This window comes from Cupressus sempervirens, chromosome 8 (assembly GCF_028749045.1).
Source record: "Cupressus sempervirens isolate cs-2001-9-10 chromosome 8, ASM2874904v1, whole genome shotgun sequence".
In the NCBI taxonomy this organism is placed as follows: Eukaryota; Viridiplantae; Streptophyta; class Pinopsida; order Cupressales; family Cupressaceae; genus Cupressus; species Cupressus sempervirens.
Window position 1 is genome coordinate 239,466,789 of NC_143125.1, and position 20,987 is coordinate 239,487,775.

The window sequence follows — 20,987 nt, forward strand, 5'->3', positions numbered from 1 at the left end:
GGTCATGATAATACTTTTCATTTTACATTTTATAATGAATACTGATTGTCATTTTATTTTTAATAATTTAATAATTCTTGTAAATTTTAATATTTAATCAATACATAAGTATAAATTAGTAATATTTACAAAAATTTCATATTTGGAAGTTTTTAAATTTATATGTTTTACAAAATAATATAAGATTCTACAAAACAATTATAAATTAGCAATATATGTTAACTTAAGAAAGATTCTAAGCTTATATTTTGCATACTTTTTTGTTAGTGTAAATAAGTATTTACTTATTACACTTACTTAAGTTTACTTAGGTTAATGCATTATTTAATTATTATTTTAGGTGAGACATTTAGGAGTTTGTGTACTCTCATTCAGTTACGCAACTCGAATTATGCACATGGTGTCTACAACATAGGAGTATGCATCATTTACTGAGTTGTCATATCGACAACACAGTTATCCGCACTCCTCATTTAGCACATGTTGTCTACACCACTAATTTGCGTGCTACACCATTGTAGGCTTATCCTCACATCATTGCACTTAATCCCGTGCTCAATGGAGGATAACCCATATCAGGTGGACATGTGCCTGGTTGTATGACATATCATGATGCTAACTTCTATGCATTCTAGAAGCTCTCCTGAGGCCTTTATATACAGGCACTCCTAGTGTACTCTCAAGTTGGCTAAGCTGGCATATTGAATGAATATCGTCATTCTGATCATACTCTGTCTATTTTGATCTATTGTGTGCTTGTGTTGAGTTCTTTAGTTCTTAAGTAAATTTTAGCCTAAGCCAAATTCTTACATGGTATTAGAGCATTGAGGGAGATTCTCATCACATAGCCATTTGAGACCGTTTATGCTTTAGCACCTCGACACGAATCTGGAGGATCCGCAAAAATTGGGAGTGTCTAGAGCCAAATTTGACCTCATCGTTGCGTTCAGAGCGTCGATTCGTTGAAGATCGACTACAAATTTTCCTATATTGGGTGAAAGTTGATCGTGAAGCAATTTTTTTTTGCAAATAGGAACCCAAAGGCCTCGATTTGCAATTCGAGTATGGTCATTTGATCTGATTATTAATTTTCGGATCTATTATTTCTCTGTAATTTTCAAATTTTATTTTTGAAATTAGTATCACAATTAGTGTATCACAGGCATAGAAATTTTTTTGGCCGAACCAGGCAGTGACACCCCGGCTCGGCTCTCTATATTTGGTGTGGTGGAATTATTACTATTGCAGGGAAATTTTTATTAATTTGGCGGGCTCTTTCAATAATTTTGCGGTCGTACACCTCCAAATTTTAGCACCAGATCTGAGCTCAATAGAGCGGCCCACCCACCCCGGTCAACCTTTTTTTTTTCAACGGGTGACCTAGCCTGGCCAACCCTTCAAATACCGACGGGTTCTTTTTATTTATATAGCCCGCGACACAATTCATTTTAAATAGCGCTTAGCGCGCTCAACACACGAATGTGGGACTAATCTGTAGGAAAGCGACAACCGCAAGTTCATTCCCAGGCATGATGATCATAAAAAAATTGGCAGCGACTAAAGATTTTGGCTCGTTGAAGAATATTCCAGGTCGCTGCCTTTCAAACCTTGCGCACAACAGGACACGTCATAATTTTATTCACCTACGACAATCCATAGGCCCACTCGACAATATTTTATTTGCACCGCCAAGTCACTGCCACACAAATGCAATGACAACAAATAATTGCTCGACACGTGGTAATTTGCCACTAGGTCCGCTCACGCCAGCACAGTCCTAGTCAGCGCTGAGCTGTCGCCAAATCAGCAGTGACATAGGCCCAGCCAACTCATCCCTGCAGGCACATCATCGTCCCCATAAGCAGCCTAGTTAGCAAATCCGTACGCTGAGTTAGCAAGGACGTGGAATGTCTATACAATTACGTACCATGATGGCATCATGCTGACGTAATCTAATGCTAGACATGTGCTGATGTCATCTTTTCATGACCTTAAATTTTACGCTCATCTGAACATCATTTTAGGCCAAGTTCTACTGCTACGACGACCGTATTACTATCAAATTTAACCCCATCATTCGTTAGTGCAACCCCTCTCCAAATTCATTTTGGTTTTTGTAGTCCAACTTTGGGAGGCCATAACTCGGACATTCAGACTCCAAATCAAGTGCGATTATTTTAAAAATTGGGTAGAATTTTTTTAATTTTTTAGTGGTGTAGTTTTTTTCTAGTTTTGGTGCAAGGATTGTTCAGAAATTGCTTTTTTTGGTGACTGTACCTAGATAATCCTGCATTTTGCAATTTCAAAAGCTCCGTACGAGCACATCTGGAGTCGAAAACAGGTTTCATTTTTTTTGAAAGTGCGTATTTTTTTGTCTACTTTTTAGATCTAGTATTAGATTGTAGGGTTCTATGGACAAAATTGTCACTTTCAACAATAGTGCCTTTCTTTGCTTTGTAATGCTTCAGAATTGTAGCACATTGTAAAGTTTCAGTTTTGTACTCCATTAAGAGGTTGTAACAAGCAAAATTAGAAGTGCCAATTGTAATCGCACTACTGATAAAGTGCCCAAAGCATTTATTTTGAAGGGGTTTCTTGATTTTTGCAAGTGATATTTCAGCTTGGGTAGCAATGGATATGAAAGCCCTAGGTGATATATGTTTGGGGGTAGATGATAAGATCATGTATTAAATCAAGAAGTGTAATTCATCCAAGGAAGCTTGGGATACCCTTGAAAGCCTTTATGGTAAAGTGTCTGAAGAGGATGTGTTCAAAATTGAAGATGAGCTTGTTTCCTTAGATCCTAAGTCATATGACTCCATTCAGGATTTCATCATCAAGGTGAATGAACTAAGGACAAAGCTTACTAATTGTGGGAGTTCTATCAAAGATGACAGATTGATCTATCTCATCCATAACAAGCTACTATTGGAATATTCCACATGTGTATCTTATTTTAACACCTCTAAGACTACCTTAGGGTATGCCTACAAGAAAGTCACTTTTGATGAATACGCTAAACTGTTGGATGATGAAGAAAAGAAGTTGAAATCAATGGGGATTCTCAAATCACCTCAGTCCAAAGCATTGGTGGCAAATGAGGGTTCTCAAAATTTAGCTGTACAATCTTCAAATAAAGGAAAGGGCAAGAAGAAATGGAAGAGCAAATCTGAGGATGCAGAAAAGACAACACCACAATCCAATCAACAAGGCAAGTCCTCAAATTCCAACAAGAAGGGGGACAACAATAAGGAGAAGAAGAAGTGCACTTATTGCAAGAAATTGGGTCATGAAGAACATGAGTGTTATCTTAATAAGATTGATGAATTGCCCAACATCATGAAGAAACATAATGTTTCATTGCCTAATGCTTACAAGGATAAAGGATCGTCTTCAGATTCAAAGGGCAAAGGGCAAGCACTCATGGCTAATTTAAACTCTTCAAAAGAATGGATATTTGACTCCAGTCCCTCATATCACATGGGTTCTTCAAAGGAGAATTTTTCTTCAACAAATCACTCAAAGGTACCGCACATCTTCATGGGAAATGATAGCAAAATGGAAGTTGAAGGGAAAGGAAATGTGGAAATGGAAAATGGAGAGTTTCAAGAGGTTCTATATGTTCCAAACCTAAGTTCAAATCTCCTCTCAATCTATCAAATCACTCACCTTGGAGATGGACATAGAGTTGAATTCCTTCCAGACTCAGTAAAAGTGCATAGTCTCAAAGATGATTCCTTGGTTGCAGTGGGGAAAGTGAATAATAACAAAAGGTTGTACTCTTTTTCTCATTTTGTACCAAAGTCTCCTTCAAAGGCCTTGTTATCTCAATCAAATTCAAAAATGCAATTATGGCATCAACGATATGGTCATCTTGACTACCGCTATCTTCAGCAACTTTGCACATACCAAATGGTGAAAGGTCTATCTCAAATCAACTTTTCTAAGGGTGAATGTTCAACAGATTTAGTGTATATGCATCCGGAGGGGAAGTTACAAAGAGGGAAGTCTTCAAGAGCACCAGGTGTTCTATAGATGGTTCACATGGTATTAGCAGGTCTTTTTGCATTTAGCCAAGTTCACTACATACTTACCTTAGTTGATGACTTTTCAAGGTTCACTTGGGTCTATTTTCTTCATAGTAAGAATGAAGTTTTGGACACATTTCTAGCCTTCAAGACTCATGTAGAACAAAAATCTAGAAGGGCCATCATAATACTCCAAATGGACAATGGAAGCAAGTATGTGAACATAAGACTTCAGGACTTTTGCCGACATGAGGGTATTGATCTTCAGACTCCACCGGCATTCAGTTCGCATAAGAAAGATGTTGCAGCTTGGAGGATCCGAACTCTCAAGTCTATGGCAAGTTGCATGATTCATGCCAAGTCTCTTGATCCATCATTAGAAGTCGAAGCAATCTCAAGTGCCACTCACATTCTTAATCATTCTCCTTGTCCAACCTTAGATGGCAAAACTCCTTTTGAGGCATGGTGCGACAGAAAACCTATTGTGACACACTTAAAAGTCTTCGGTTGTCCTGCATGGGCAAAGGTATCTTCTAGGGGATGCAAGGCACAGTCATCTCGGCCTTGTACCTTCATTAGTTATGAAGACGGTGTGAAGGCATATAGACTTCTAGATCTAGAGACTCATCAGATATTTGTGGAGAAGGATGTACATTTTGAGGAAAGTTCACCAAGCTTGTCCTCTACTCCTCTTCGTAGATCATAGTGTGTGGATATTGACAATGATTTCAATGATAGTGCTTCAACAGATTCAGACACGTGGGGTTCTATTGACAGTTGCAGTGAGAGGTCACTTTAGCAATTTAGTCCACATGCATACATTGCCACAGTGATAAGTCCAGAACAATAGGGTACATCTAGTCTTCCAGATACAGGTTCAGTGATAGATTTGGGGGACAATATTCACGATCTGCCTCTTCTTCTTGATGCAAAATTACCTTCTTCAGTTGTCACGAGGGTTCCATCCGACTCTCCTGTTCATTCTCTACATGATTGATCCTCACAGGTTGAAGTGATTGTGGATACTTATGATCAGTAGTTGCAGTAGGGTTCTTCATTAGTTGTAGAGACAAACAATTCTTTGGGATAGGTTCTTCACTCAGTTGAGCAGGTTTTAGAGACATCACTTATTCATGGGATTCTTTTCACACACAACAGAAGCATCTCATTTGTACCCTTGGCATTGTTTCTTCCTAAGGGGAGGAACACCATTCTGCAGTCTTGGATCAACTTCTTCATCAGAGCAGTCACTGTTCGGCATTCTTCTTTGGGGGGGGAGCCTATCCTGTCTCTCTTCCTCTTCTCATTATTCTCTTACGTATATACTGGATGTATGTCGTAATGGGGGGGGGGGGTCTCGATTACTCCATCCATCCATGCATCCCTATTTATCTCTCTTTTTGGGAGGAGGGTTTTTCCCATGAGGTTTTCCCTTTTTCCCCGCTTTATGAGAGATTTTCATTTGCATTCATTATGTACATGGGTACCTAAAATGGCCTAGTAGCCGAGATCCATTCTGCATTGCATCCTAGATTTCGTAAGCTTAAGGGCATTCCCCTAAGTTGCACTTAAGGGGGGGTGTTGGTGTAAATAAGTATTTACTTATTACACTTACTTAAGTTTACTTAGGTTAATGCATTATATAATTATTTTTGATAGAGGTACAGCTCTGATACCACTAATGTAGATACACTTTGATACCACTGACGAAGGGCCACACCACCTTAAGCGAGTCCAGATCTACACTCTGGTAGAAACCTCTGAAATCTCAACTTGTGCTCGCAAGCCACCAAGCAACCTCCTTGTTTCTAAACCACAGTCACTAGCTCTTCTCACAAACCTAATCCAAGATCCAAGTGTAAACTGCCTCACATTCGGCGCTCTGTCTACACACTCACAATTCCACCACAATCCTACTGTAAACTGCCTCACATTCGGCGCTCTGTCCACAGACTCAGGAAAACTCACTCTTCACTTCTTCCTTCTCTTTCACACCTTGAAACTTTCCAAGCTTTCCAAGCTTCCACTACTTAACTTTCTCCTTCTCAAGCTACTCCTTGAGCTTCTCCTTGAGCTTGATTAGAAATGCTCATATGCCTTGCTTAAATAGGCACTTACCACCCCATGCATGACTTATCCACAAGCTTCTAGAATTCCTCCACAACCTTCTACAACTACCACAACCTTCTACAATATCCACAACTTTCTACAATATTCATAACTTTCTAGAATTCTACCCACACACCTTGATAAATGAAATGACAACCATTTATTTATTTTTTTTCTATTATGCCACCTATGCACCTCGAAAATAGAAATCTTCTTTTCCTTTCTTTTCTCCTTTTTCCCTTTTTATATTTTTTTATTATTTCTCCTCTAATTTTCGTCACTTTTCTCTCTCCTCCAGTTTTTTTTTTTCCCAATAATTTTTCCATGCAAGATGCTCCTGCATCAGACTCCCCCAATAGATAGAAAAGTGTGTCCCACACTTTGACGCCAAAAGAAAGATCTACCACCATCTTCATCTTCACCAAAGGCTTCCACCTCAATAGGGACAACAAAACCACCATGCAAATCCTCCACACCAGCATCTTAACCATCCAATCAACATGCTCATTCCCAGGAACAAACTGAACATAATGCTTCAACAGAAAACTCTCATCCACATCAGCAACTAGTGAATCCACACCCATAGCAACAAACCCCACATCAACAGCCACATGTAGATCTCCATCAACACATGCCAAAATCTCAATACCAGAAACCTCATTGCTCACAACAAGATGTTCTGCAATACATAACTCACCTCCAACAACAACTGGATCATCCACGACCAAGTGCTCTGCAACATACAAGTCACCACCAACATCAACTAGATCATCTACAACTGAGTGCTCCACAATATCCATGTCAGACTCAACCAATCGATCATGAAAACCAACATCTGTCCCAACATCAACAACATTAGGAATATCTTTAGCAACAACCTCTAGTTGCTCTGCAGGTTCTGCATCAGGCTCTAGAAACTGATCAGCAAAACCATCCTCTTCCACCTTGACCTTCTTAGCTTGATCAGCCAATCTAGCATCCAATTGAGAAATCATCTTAGAAAAATTCCTCTCCACTATATCATGGATTTTCGCAATCATCTTAGGGTCCAATCCTCTTGGAGCCATCTTCCAAGATCTTCGTAAACCCTCTACAACAAATCCTTCCCACGCTTCTTGTGACAACCAAATTGTTTGCAAGTCAGATCACAACCTACCACCTCACACGAACAATTAGGAACCACATCACAAGTCTAGGACAACAGATTTGCAATCCACCAGCTCTCCACAATCATGCCTCAACAAGTTCAGTCTTCCATCTCCGCATCCATCAATCAATCTGCATGTCCTCCCAAGGTCCTAGTGCAAACTACCTCAGCTTTGGCGATCTGTTTACACACTCAGGAACTCCCACTCTAATAAACTTCACCCAACCAAGGTCTTGGTACAAACTGCCTCACACTTCGACGATCTGCTTGTACACTCAGGAACTCCTGCTCTGATAAATTTCACCCAACCAAGGTCCTGGTACAAACTGCCTCACACTTCGGCGATCTGCTTGTACACTTAGGAACTCCTGCTCTGATAAACTTCACCCAACCAAGGTCTTCGACGATCTGATAGTACACTCAGGAACTCCTGCTCTGATACCACTAATGGAGGTATGCTCTGATACCACTGCTAGAGGTACAGTTCTGATACCACTAATGTAGATACACTCTGATACCACTGACGAAGGGCCACACCACCCTAAGCGAGTCCAGATCCACACTCTAGTAGAAACCTCTGAGATCTCAACTTGTGCTCGCAAGCCACCAAGCAACCTCCTTGTTTCTAAACCGCAATCACTAGCTCTTCTCACAAACTTAATCCAAGATCCAAGTGTAAACTGCCTCACATTTGGCACTCTGTCTACACACTCACAATTCCACCACAATCCTGCTGTAAACTGCCTCACATTCAGCGCTCTGTCCATAGACTCAAGAAAACTCACTCTTCACTTCTTCCTTCTCTTTCACACCTTGAAACTTTCCAAGCTTTCCAAGCTTCCACTACTCAACTTTCTCCTTCTCAAGCTACTCCTTGAGCTTGATTAGTCATATGCCTTTCTTAAATAGGCACTTACCACCCCATGCATGACTTATCCACAAGCTTCTAGAATTCCTCCACAACCTTCTACAACTTCCACAACCTTCTACAATATCCACAACTTTCTACAATATTCATAACTTTCTAGAATTCTACCCACACACCTTGATAAATGAAATGACAACCATTTGTTTTTTTGTTTTTTCTATTATGCCACCTATGCACCTCGAAAATAGAAATCCTATTTTCTTTTCTTTTCTCTTTTTTCCTTTTTTTTATTTTTTTATTATTTCTCCTCTAATTTTTGTCACTTTTCTCTCTCCTCCAGAATTTTTTTTTTCCAATAATTTTCCCATGCAAGATGCTCCTGCATCAATTTTGCATTATTTTATTATTATTTTAGGTGAGACACTTAGGAGTTTGTGTATTCTCATTGAGTTACACAACTCTGATTATGCACATGGTATCTACAACACAGGAGTATGCATCATTCACTGAGTTGTCATATCGACAACACAATTATCTGCACTCCTCATTTAGCACATGTTGTCTACACCACTGATTTGCTTGCTACACCATTGTAGGCTTATCCTCACATCATTGTACTTAATCCCGTGCTCAATGGAGGATAACCCATATCTGGTGGATATGTGTCTAGTTGTATGACATATCATGATGCTAACTTCTATGCATTCTAGAAGCTCTCCTGAGGCCTTTATATACAAGCACTCCTAGTGTACTCTCAAGTTGGCTAAGCTGGCATATTGAATGAATATCATCATTCTGATCATACTTTGTCTATTTTGGTCTACTGTGTGCTTGTGTCAAGTTCTTTAGTTCTTGGGTGAATTCTAGCCTAAGCCAAATTCTTACACTTTTAATTGTTATTTCCAATAACAAATTATACAGTTTATTAATAAAATTAAGTATCATATTTGACAATATTATAAAAATTTAACTTGTCAATCAATATGGTCCAACAAATTTTCTCGTCATATATGACCCAAAAGTGGAAAAATGACCAATATGACCATCAAATTCCACACCTCCTTTCATTCAATTATAACCAAATCAAAATACACCAGTTCCACTATTTTCTTCATGTTATTTAAGCTCATCTTTTATGCTACTATTAATATTTTTGTCACAAGTTTCCTTCTCAGTACAAATAATTTTTCTATCAGCTAATTGTTGCACGTTAAAAAGCTTACAACTACTAGTTTTACATCTATTTAAAAAAAAAAAAAAAAACCTATCGACCTCCTATGTGCCAATAAATAGTACTATAGATATTTTGGGAGTAGTTCATCTCAATCAAACAAACAACCTCAAGGGCCCGTTTGGTTGTTGGAATAGGAATAGAAAAGTTGGAATACGTTTTCCATTTTCTGTTTGGTTCGTCACTTGGAATAGGGAATAGGAATATGTATTCCCATTTTGCCTCTAAAATGAGCTTATACCCATTCCAAAAAATACCTGTTATTGGAATAGCCATTCCTATTCCAACAAGGGGCGCATGCGCCAAAGTTCCTGCCTTCATGATTTTATGGTTGATTGAAGTAGGTTTTGGTTAAAATATAATGTATTTAATTTAATAACATAACAAATAAATAGTAATGAAAAATATAATATTATAGTGCTAAACTAAATTAAATTACAAAGTATAGTTAATATGTTATTAAATTATATAACTGCAATGATATATATTAATTAAAATAGTAAAAGAATATATAAATAAACATTATAGTATCATGCTAAATTAAAATTAGATGATATCCTAAAGAACATTTATCATACCAAAAATATTTATCAACTAATTATATATACGATATAGATAAAATTATATAAATTTTTAAAAAGAGAGTTAAATTGATTAATTTTAATGATTAAATTGTTTGATATATCTTGTTTAAGCAATAAATTCATCCAATTGAAGAAGCTGGACAATATGATTAAATCCTAATTATATTCTTTAGCTTAAATCTAATGCATAAAAATAAATAAACATAAATTAATTTAAAAATAATATTTATGCTTTAAAAAAACTAAACACACTTATAATAAATAAAGTTGATAATATACCAAGCTAAATAATTTGAACTTTATTAAAATTGATGCAAAATTAGTATTATGTATTTTAAAGTATAAATTAAAAAATCAATATAATAAAAATTAGATATGTTAAATAAATGTATAATCTAATAAAATTATATATTAAAAAAGAAAAAGAAGAAAATCTATTAAAAACATTGGTTTAGATATGTAAAAATAAAAATACTTAAATTCTAATTTAAACTTATATATAAATTAAAACTAAAATAAATATGAAATTAAACTATATAAAAAATAATTTTTGAAAATTGACAATTTAAAAGAGTTAAAATGTCTATATTTGAATAACATTTTACAAATTACAAAAATAAACATCAATTAAAATTGATTGTCTTTTTAAAAAAAATTTATCCGTCACAAGAAAAGATAAAATTGCAATTAATGCTTGCATTAATAAAGGTGTTGAAAAAAATAATTGTATTTTTGTTGAAGAAAATTGAATTTTTTCATTGTTTCTTCACCATAAGCCAATAAAGTTTTAAACAAATTATATTTTCAATTTTAAAAAATCATGCAAATTAATAAACTTTTTGCAAAACATTAATATATCAATAAATTTTTTAAATTATGGAACTAATACAGAACTTGGTTATTCCTTACGTATTATCCATTCCTATGCCCGCAACCAAACAAACCCTAAAGTAACCTCTTTATGCATAAGCGTAATATTGACCTAAATGCCAAATTGTCGGTCGTTAAATACGAATATGCTAGATTGAGGGAAATTCCCATCGAACGCCGCATCAAATACTCGATAAGAATGGAAAACCCTAACCAGCTCGCACGGGTTAGAATCATATAATACTGAAGGATTAAAGACGAGAACCGGTAAAAATCGTGGAGTTTTAGACCGATCGACACCGAGCTACATCTGACTTTGGTCGTCTAGTCTGCAATAGAAATTGCGGTGTTTTGAGCATACGTTGTGTGCAGAAAATATTACCCCGGTTTGACAAATTTGAGAGCAAAATGCCTCGAGGAGGGAGAGGAGGGAGAGGAGGTATTGCGGCTGGGAAGCGTCCAGTGTCAGAAAAAAATCGCATTAGTATTGATGAACGTCTCGAACAGTTTCGCGCAGGCCCTGAACGAGGTATTTTCCAGCTTGAATTTTTATTAAGCATTTAGTTTTTGTCTACTATGAAGGAGTACGCACATATGAGCTACATGCAATTTGTTCCAAATGCCTATGTTTTTTATTTAGTAGAGTATGTAGTCTGTTACATGTTTGCAAAATTTGTGCATTTTACAATTCGGGTGGGTACCTTATGGAAATGATACTCGTCCGGATGCAAAAATATTCGACTATGAGAATGGTCTGCATAGTGTTTAAAAACACGAAAAAGCTTGCAATTCATAACATAAGATGGCAATCGAGATTTCCATAGGGACGAAAACTGTAATCGCTATAGTTCGAGAGACAGAGCGCCAAACTATAGAACGAAGAGGTTTGCTTTAGTTTAATAGAAGGTATTAGATCCTTAGTTGGAATAAGTTAGGGTAAATGATAGCACTAGACCAGTGGACTATGGACGTACACTTTTAGGTTCATCGATAGTACCGGATTGATTGGGGAGGAGGACCCCTTCAGGTTTTGGGGAAGCCCATGGCCAGTTGTCGAGGGCCTGTCTCATTCCTCTCCCTCTTAGTAGTGAGCTTGAGAGGCTGGGCCTCCGTTTGGGCTCATGTAATCCTCAATCCTCTGAAGATATTTGTGATCAGTTTGAAAATGATTTAAAGGTGGACTTTTTGAAGAGTAAAGACCTCACAAAAACAGCTAATTTCTTACTCAAGTTTCATGACAGAAGCTGAGAGCCTACTAGGAAAAACGTTGAAAACTAATATTGGCGTTCTTTGTCTCCTTAGACCGTTGAGTCTTGTGTACATCATGAAAATATCTCCGTTCATTCATTTGGATTTTTATACCTCTCAATCTTCCATATTGTGCATGCGACCCTGAGCCTTTTAGAAGTTAGGTTTGGAGACTCTGATTTCCCAACTGTGTGCACGAAGGTTTGGAAATATAACAATGGTTCTGGGGAGAATTTCATAGACTTACACAGACATCACATCTACATGCAAATATAAGGATTAACAGCTTGAAATTTTTAGAGGTTTTTCAGTGTTGTTAATTTTCCAAGGTAAAAATGAGAAATCAGTAGAATTATATATGGGAAATTATGTCCAAGGGGTTGTGGGTTCTAGTGTAAAAAATAGCAGGGCATTTGTTAGTTTCAAAATTTTATCACAGGGACAGGGTCCCTTACAACTCGTAGCCTATATATGGTACAAAATAGGAGTAGTGTGGCCAAACATATTGTATTCTCCGTTTGTTGGTTCAAGGCCTTCATAATGTGTAACCATAGTTGGAAAACTCGCCAAAGGCAAAAACTTGCCAAGCCCCCCAAAAGTTTAATTGGGAAAAACTCGGTGATTTTTAAAAAAAAACTCTGGAAAACTCGGGAACCTAAAGAAACGGCTGAAATTTAATAAAAAATACTTTTTTTTTGCAAAAATTAATTAGAAGATGCATTTAATAAGTTAATTAAATATAACACAAAAGAAACAAGCAGATTTTAGATATATATAAATGCATAGTGGGTACAAAATTGCATTCTCATGTGAAATGCTCATGGTGGGAAGCAAAATAGTAAATAGTTTCAATCTGTCAAACTAGAAGTAAATACTAAAAGTCTAAAATTCTAAATACATCAATACAATCACATCTTCCTCTTGCCAGCTGCAGTAGCAGGAAAGCGAGGGAGTCTCAAAGAATGAGCAGTAGTGTGTTGGGAAAAGAAACCTCCAACCACATTAGGAAAAACAACAGCAATAATTGAATGAGAAACCACATAAAAAATTCAGTCTTTAGAAACCCAGATCTGCAATAAAATAGTTCCAATTTGACCTCTGAAATAAAGCCAACCAGCTGCGACAATTGGTCTGATCTTTCACAAACTCAAGGTCACTATAATCCTACAGAGCATGTGTTCCCAAGAAAGCTCCAAACCCTGCCATAGCAAGGATGAAAGAATGAGAGCAAAATGTCAAGTGTGCAAAAGAATCCCCTTTCCAACATCAAATATGGCCCATATAGGGCTGACATCCAACCTAATTAGGGTTGGAAAGACCTTTTCTCACCCTAAATTCTCTTTTCCCACTTAGGTGCCCAACTTAGGAGAACTTTATTTTTTAAGATATAAAAAACAAAATGACTTAATATTTCATTTAATTGTAATTTATTAAAGACTATAGTTGCCTCAAGAACTTTATAAAATTTCATATCTCCCTCAAAACAATTCGGAAATTGTAATTGTCAGAAGTTGGGGTCTCAGTGAGTCCACCTAGTGAATCCTGGATCAAGTCAAAAAATCTCACTTGGTCCCTATAAAATAGAAAACCCTAAAAGGTTGCCTAGTACTAAACACAAGTTTTCACTCTCACTCTCACCTCCCTTGGCCTACCTAGAGGGGACATCACACTAACCTTCGTCTATTGTGACATAAGAAACCTAAAGACAATGAGGGTGCAGCAAGGAATTGTGATCTACCCCTATGAGTTTGTTGATTTAGATGCTATAGTTGTAGAACTTGCCTAATTCTCTATGGATGAATACAAGGTAGCTCTTGTCTACAATTGCACAACTTGCTCAATTCTCTATAGATGAGCATGTAGTAGCTCTTGCATACAACGCAATCAAAGCTAGCAAGAGTGGCAATCTAATGGATTGTGGTTCAAATGAATTAATTGTTGACATTGATGCTTATGATGAAGATGAATAGGGATATTCATAATGGCTTGCAATTTGAATCTTATTGTGTAAATGACATTTTGAGACTTGAATAATCGTTTTTTGCAAATTATGAATACAATATTATGAGGTATTTGAATTTTTTATTTGTTAACATTTTTCAATCAATGAGTATCACTCTTCTTATAGTTATGCTGCATGCAAGTATAGTTATATTTTATAATTTTGATTTTTGAACCACAACAACAAAAATTGTTTGGGCAAAAATTATTAAACCTAAAATATAAGATCTTTTTGAAAAAAGGGAAAGAATTCGGAAAAAATCATATATAAAAAATACTATTTATATATCTTTTTCTTCTTGTTTGAATTGGTTGGCCGGACTCGATATCAACATGGGGCCCGAGTAGACTTGAACTGAAGACCCCCTTGAATAGAGGCTCACAACTTACTGTCTTCTATGAGGTGTTCCCTAGATTAAAAAAATTACTATGCAATATACTAAAATATTAATAAAATGTATTTTAATAAATATTATATAAAATATGTAATATAATAAGGCAAGAGCCTACAACACAATGGTAGCTTGTGAGCCTCGTATGTGGGAGGTCTTGGGTTCAAGTCTTCTTGAACTTAACACAATAATAATTAATTACAACAAATAGTAATTAATCTAGGCTTTGACCCATTACTGATAAAAAAAAGAATGTAATATAATATATAGGATAATAGTGAGACCATAGTTTGCAAGCTCTCTGAGTACTCCCCGAGTTGTTGAGCATTCTCTAATTTTTTGCTGGGGAGTACTCACAAGTTTAACTCTCACATTTTTTTTAGATGAAAAATTGTGGGTAAAAATATCAATGTAGGTAAAGTGCTGATTATAATGTGTTTTTCACATGCTGTTTTTGCTATAAAACCATGCATTTTCTCTTCCAAGACGTCAATTTTAATTCAATACATTTTGTAATTGATATTTACAAAAAAAATATTTTTCTGTAAGAGTTTTTAATTTTTAAATCTGTCTAAGTTGTCGAGTTTTTGTTGATTTTTCTCTAAGTTTTCGACGAGTTGAAAATTTTGGATTTTCGAGTACCCTTAGAGTCCGAGTATGTAAACTATGAATGGCACATTAGTATAATGTGTATAATATAATTATGATATCATATATAGATTATATTGATATAAAACAACTATTTTGTATTAATATTTATTATAAATATGTAATACTCTCTTTTGAATTCTCCCTAGAATCACAATTGCAACAAATTAGGGTTAGGGTTACATCTTTACCAAGCAAAATATCTTCTTATACAATGTGATTGTGGATTTGAAAGATGCAAGCATAACTTAAGAAACATGTACGCACCCACATAATATCAATTATAAGGATTAGACAAGAACACATCACATTTGTCTAATATCTATAATATTAATTTAAACACACAACGATATGGAGGAAGAAATATGATCAGTCTGTCTAAAGCCATATCCACACTAAGCGCAAGAGTGGATTGAAACTAGAGCCAGTTTCACTATTAGTCCAATGCATTTTACATTTCATTATATGAATAGACATTCATAAGAGATAATAATTGTATAAAATGCATAAGCTTAAACCATAAAACACTTATAAGTGTTGAAGATCTAGTAGCTGCATGAGAGACCATTCTTACTTGTGTTGAACTTGATTGCTTTACAAGTGTTTACTTGTTTGCAGGATTGTATCTTTTTCGTTTAATTAGAGCTCTTGATATTGATGGTTGCATTTCATTGCGACCTGATTGATGTCTTTAACATAGACTTTATTGTGACTATGTTGCTGTCCATTGTTTATTTTTTAAGACTGTGTTTGTCAGGAGGTGTAGACTTGTCTTTATTATTTGTCGCTGTCTGGTATATGAAAATCCTTCAGTTGTTGTTTTTATTCAACAGAGTCGATGTATGAATGGCCAAGTTGTTCTATCAGCAATGTTTTTAAAATTGTCTTCTATATTCCTCGTATTATATCTGCCAAGAGTGAATGGCATGGCATCATTATGGTATGAGTTGGCATTGTGTTTCCACGTAGATTGACTTTGTCGATTTATGTGTTTGGAATTGTGAAGGTGTTCTTCAGTAATCTCATTAAGAGTCTATATTGTGAGTAATGCCTATATCTTAATTTTTGACTGTGTGTCTCTTAAGTAATGGTGGAATTCCTATGGATTGTGTGTATGGAAAAGAAATGGTCTCATGATAGATTTATTATTGAAAAACAGTAATATTGTACATGATGGTAAGAAGGTCTTTTTCAGCAGAGAGTTGGATCTTTTTATTTGAAGCTTTATTGTTACTGTGAGTTCAACATGCATATAATTATTATATATTTTGTACGATTCTTGTATGAGAAGTATTTGTGAGATACTCGTGGTTATCATTTTGTCATATATAGTCAAAGTGATCAATACATATATAAGGAGAACAAAACTTATTGATTCAAAGCTCAAAGTCTTCAATCATAAGTGGGAATTTATTGTATTTGTTTTTTGAACTCAATAAAAGAACCATCATTTTTGTGGGACACTGTAGTCTCCATACAGTCCTACAGTTATAACCCAAATGAAAAATTATTCTCAGAATGATTGCGGCAACAGCAAACAGATCATACATCTGCAAATGATAATGTTCAATACCCAATGAAAGACTACACATGCAATCAACAGAATCACATCACACCTGCATAACTTCCAATGCTCAGCAAAAAGTATTATCCAGCTATACATGATACAGAGATACACCCTTAAAAATGACTCTACAGGATGTTGTTCATTTCATAGTGGTAACCGATGCGTAGAATTCCATAGTGGTGACGGATGCTTAGGAATATGCTTGGATGTAGACTACCATAAGATGTACTGATTCATAATCAATAAGGCACATTAGTTGGCATCAGTTACTGATAATGGGCCAATTGGAAGACTTCTTATTCTTTTAATGAGCGATATAAAGTGATAAGAATGAATACATTGATAGCCATGACTTCAACAGAGATAATATTCATGACACCACAGAAAATGTGTCTCTTCAATCCGCCACAATGAAGTTTATTCATTAGACAATAGTTATGTATGCACATGACAATAATCAATGACATCCAAGAAGCTTTTTTTTCGGAAAAAAGATAGAATAATTAGTAGAGAAACAACCCCCTCCAAGGAATACTTTCATACACAACATGATTAGAGAACCATAATGCTGATGCAATTATCACAGGTATGCAAATAGCTCCTGCAGCTACCAAACTTCAACACTACCTCGTAGCAAAGAAGATATCGTTTCCAGATTTTCCTGTAATGGAGTCTCTCAACATGACAGTGACAATGGTTATACCCATTGCGAAGGAAACCAAAACTTATGACAGATTCTCTCAACGTGATAGCATTATGGAGTCATTCAACATGATGTTCACCGTGGCTACTCCTGTGTGTGAAATAAATATTAACACTAACTTTCATCATGGAGTCAGCCAATGTGATGTTGTCATGGAGTCTCTCAACATGGCATCCACTATGGATACTCCCATGAATGGCAAGAGCAATGCCTCCGTTTCAGATGCAAACCAGGGCTTTCACCTCAAATTTTGCCATCTCATAGAAAAATGGATAACAATGACTTTCATCTCAAATTTCTTTGTCTCAGAGAAAATCACTGAAATGCATTACAAGGGCTTTCACCTCAAATTTCTGTCAGTGAGAAAAATGTATTATGGCATATAATGAGACAATTGATGCTGACTCTTTCCTAGCAGCATTCTCACAGCTTATATTATCACAGAAAATTGCAGTTGACTCCAATGTTTGGCCAAACAAGAAGCTTTCGAAGCCACACCGCTTCACGAGCTTGTTGATCATCTGTAAAGAACATGACGCTCTCCATTTGCCACCCAAGCTCACTCTGAATATTTAGCCTGATATTAAGAAAAAGTCACTGCAGTGAATTCACACACTCAAACCAAGAAATATACCGGACATGCTTTCCCAATGCAAAGAAAGAACCTACAGATTGCAGTCATTCAGATACAAGCTCCAGATACAAGCTCACTGTGTGTACATTCTTGCCCAGAACTCACACAAACTGAATATACAGTGCCTCTTTTGATGAGACCTAGCTTCCATCTTCGGCAGCTGAAATATATAATGCCAATATTTCATTGAAAATGCCAGTTATATAATCTTGAATTGTACCACTGTAATGCCTCTTGACAGCCAACATACTTATGCTGTGACCATCTGAACAACATACAACAGCACTCATCAATCATCATAATTTGGAACTGGTAATAAAGCTATTCACAGTAAGCCCCACCCCATGAAATAGGGCATGATATCTGCACTTTATGCTCTCTACAACAACCAACAAGTCTGTTCTATGGTCTTAAACACCAAAACTTGCATTCTTTATTTATGTTTCAATCTGAGAATATTAAGGCAACTCTACCTCATAGACAGTAGCAATAAGTAGTTACATTGAATTCCCAATTACTGAACATCTCACTCTCATGTCCAACCATTTGAGAGCCAAAAGTGAGACAACAGATGAGCAGCCAAAAAATGAATGATGTACTTCTTCTACTTGATCATAGTCCATGCACAGATGCAATCCAATAATCACTTCCAGGAACAAAGACTGAAGCCACAACGAAATATTATTATTACCATCCAATATAGGCCTACACAATTGTGTTAAAAATGTTAATTCATAGATTATGGCACCAGAAATATGAGACATGGGCGTAACTCCTAAACGGGCTCATGAAGTATTCACATCGTCATTCACCTCCGAAATCACAGAGTACTTGTGATAATCAAGATGCAGAAGCTTGCAGCCAATCTCCAAGGACATACTTAATCACAGTGCTTGAAAGACGCAATCAACTTTGTGTGATTTCCAGATAGTATGAAGTCATCTTGAATTGGAGATTTGAACTGATGGTAATGATTAGTGGTGCCATTATGACCGAAGATCACTCTGACCAGCATATTCCTACCATTACAAATATACATTAACAGCCTGATAATGCTTGAAGAATGCTTCCAACAGTAACAACACAAATAGCAATGTATCTCACACAAGAGATATGACCTGATAAATAAGAAAAGAAGCTGTTCCATCTCATGATTTTCCTATCTCAGTTTTCCATTTGCAACTACATTTTAACAGTAATACAAAGTTCAAACTACGTGAAATGATGGTTATAGGAGACTTCAGCCAGACGGACTTGGAAATCATACAGTTATCATATATGATAAAACAACATACCAATTTCATTTACAATATCAACAAAATAATATAAAATACTACTACTCTAATGTCTGTAACAAAATAATAGAAGTTGGCTGCTTCTGATTTTTATAAGAGATGGTGCTTTGTTGATTTGAAATCCTCCTTTTTTTTTGTCTCCTATGGAATCCTCTCCTGCAAGAGGACTTTTCCCTTACCCCTTACTGCTGAATTTTGTTTTTGTGGAAGACTTCTCTTCTTGGATTATTGGTTTTTTGTCTTTTGTGGCAAGAGAGTTTGCTGGCGTTAATTTTCTTAAGGGAGGGTGCATTGATTGTAATGATCGCCTGGGAACCCTTGGAACCAAAGCTTAAAACAAGCAGTGAACATTTTTTTTTGAAATATAATAAGCTTGACACTAACATGATATATCAAAGTGCAACAGTTAAACAATATCATAAGTATAGAATGACACACTAAAGAGAATATAATGATCATCACATGATCAAACACAAACAGAAGACTTCACAAACACTTCAAAAGTTCCATGCTCAAATCCGACAAACAAATCACACCCAACTAGGAAATTTGAATTGTTCACAAGAAGGTTTGAGCAATTTTGCTCTCCCAAAAATGAAAGTGAGAGAAGTAAGTTCTATTTTCTCATTATAAGTCACTTTTTCCAGTAATTCAAAAAGGCCCCAATAAAAGCACTAAAATGACTTAAATAAAAACCTCCTAAAATTAACTTGAACTCAACCTGGATTAAGTTATCCAATTCCAATTAAATGGCATAGCTTTACGGTAAAATGGCTAGAAAATAAAAAGTAACTTTATAACTGTGACAACTACGCAAACTCTAATGCACAAACACACAACTTCTCTTTCACAATATGTAATATGAGTCTAGATTTACCAAAAATGTATTAATTATGGATACACTGTCCATGCAGGGATGCCATTGGTTCAGTTATGAAAAAACCATAACTACTATCTCGTGTGCCCACTGGCAGGGATATAGCTACACACTCAATCCCTCAAACTCAACATGAATGTACATGGTACCTATTCAGTAAACATGCAATCATCAAGCATAGATCCTCAATAGACAAATCACCAAAGCACCCATAACACAAATCATCACAACGATGGAGAGTGGGGTACCATGTAGATCTTGTTAGCAAGTGATTACGACTCCGTCTCACATTGTATCAGCGCCAACAGGAAAAATGCATAGTAGTGGTGCGGTACATCATACACAACATATAACCACCTTAATATTGCATTTAAATAAATCATTTCCAGCAATTTGAGCATGTGTCAATTTAAATCTCCATAAAATATGCAACAAAGTATAATACACAATGTCTAGGAATTAAGGACAGTCATCCTAACATGTGAATCCAATTTTTTTGAATGTAAAATGTCACATATATTTTCTTTAAGCAACATTATGCATATACTATCCAAATAGTAAATAACAACATGATCTAACATCATAGTATACTTACTTCAGTGCACTTACAATTCAAGGTCTGAGGCTCTATTACTGCCTTATAATGGTGGGGTTGGAGTGGCACTACACTGATGATTTCAGTCGCCCTCTCACATTTCAGATTCCTTTTTCCTTTGGAGGTATCCTTCTGATGCTCTTTGTTTTCCCTATGGAGGTAGGATCCTCTTCTACTGAGGTGGAGGAGT

At 36.0% G+C, this 20,987-nt stretch overlaps 1 protein-coding gene across 1 annotated transcript in view; it reads left to right on the forward strand.

Moving 5' to 3' along the window:
• The first annotated feature begins 10,943 nt into the window (after positions 1–10,943).
• Positions 10,944–20,987, forward strand: part of LOC149542395 (DExH-box ATP-dependent RNA helicase DExH6-like) — a 108,924-nt gene continuing 98,880 nt past the window's right edge. The window contains exon 1 of the mRNA XM_089797335.1: positions 10,944–11,366. Within this exon, the coding sequence (XP_089653461.1) occupies positions 11,246–11,366 (121 nt within the window). The 5' untranslated portion in view covers positions 10,944–11,245. The remainder of the gene's footprint in view (positions 11,367–20,987) is intronic.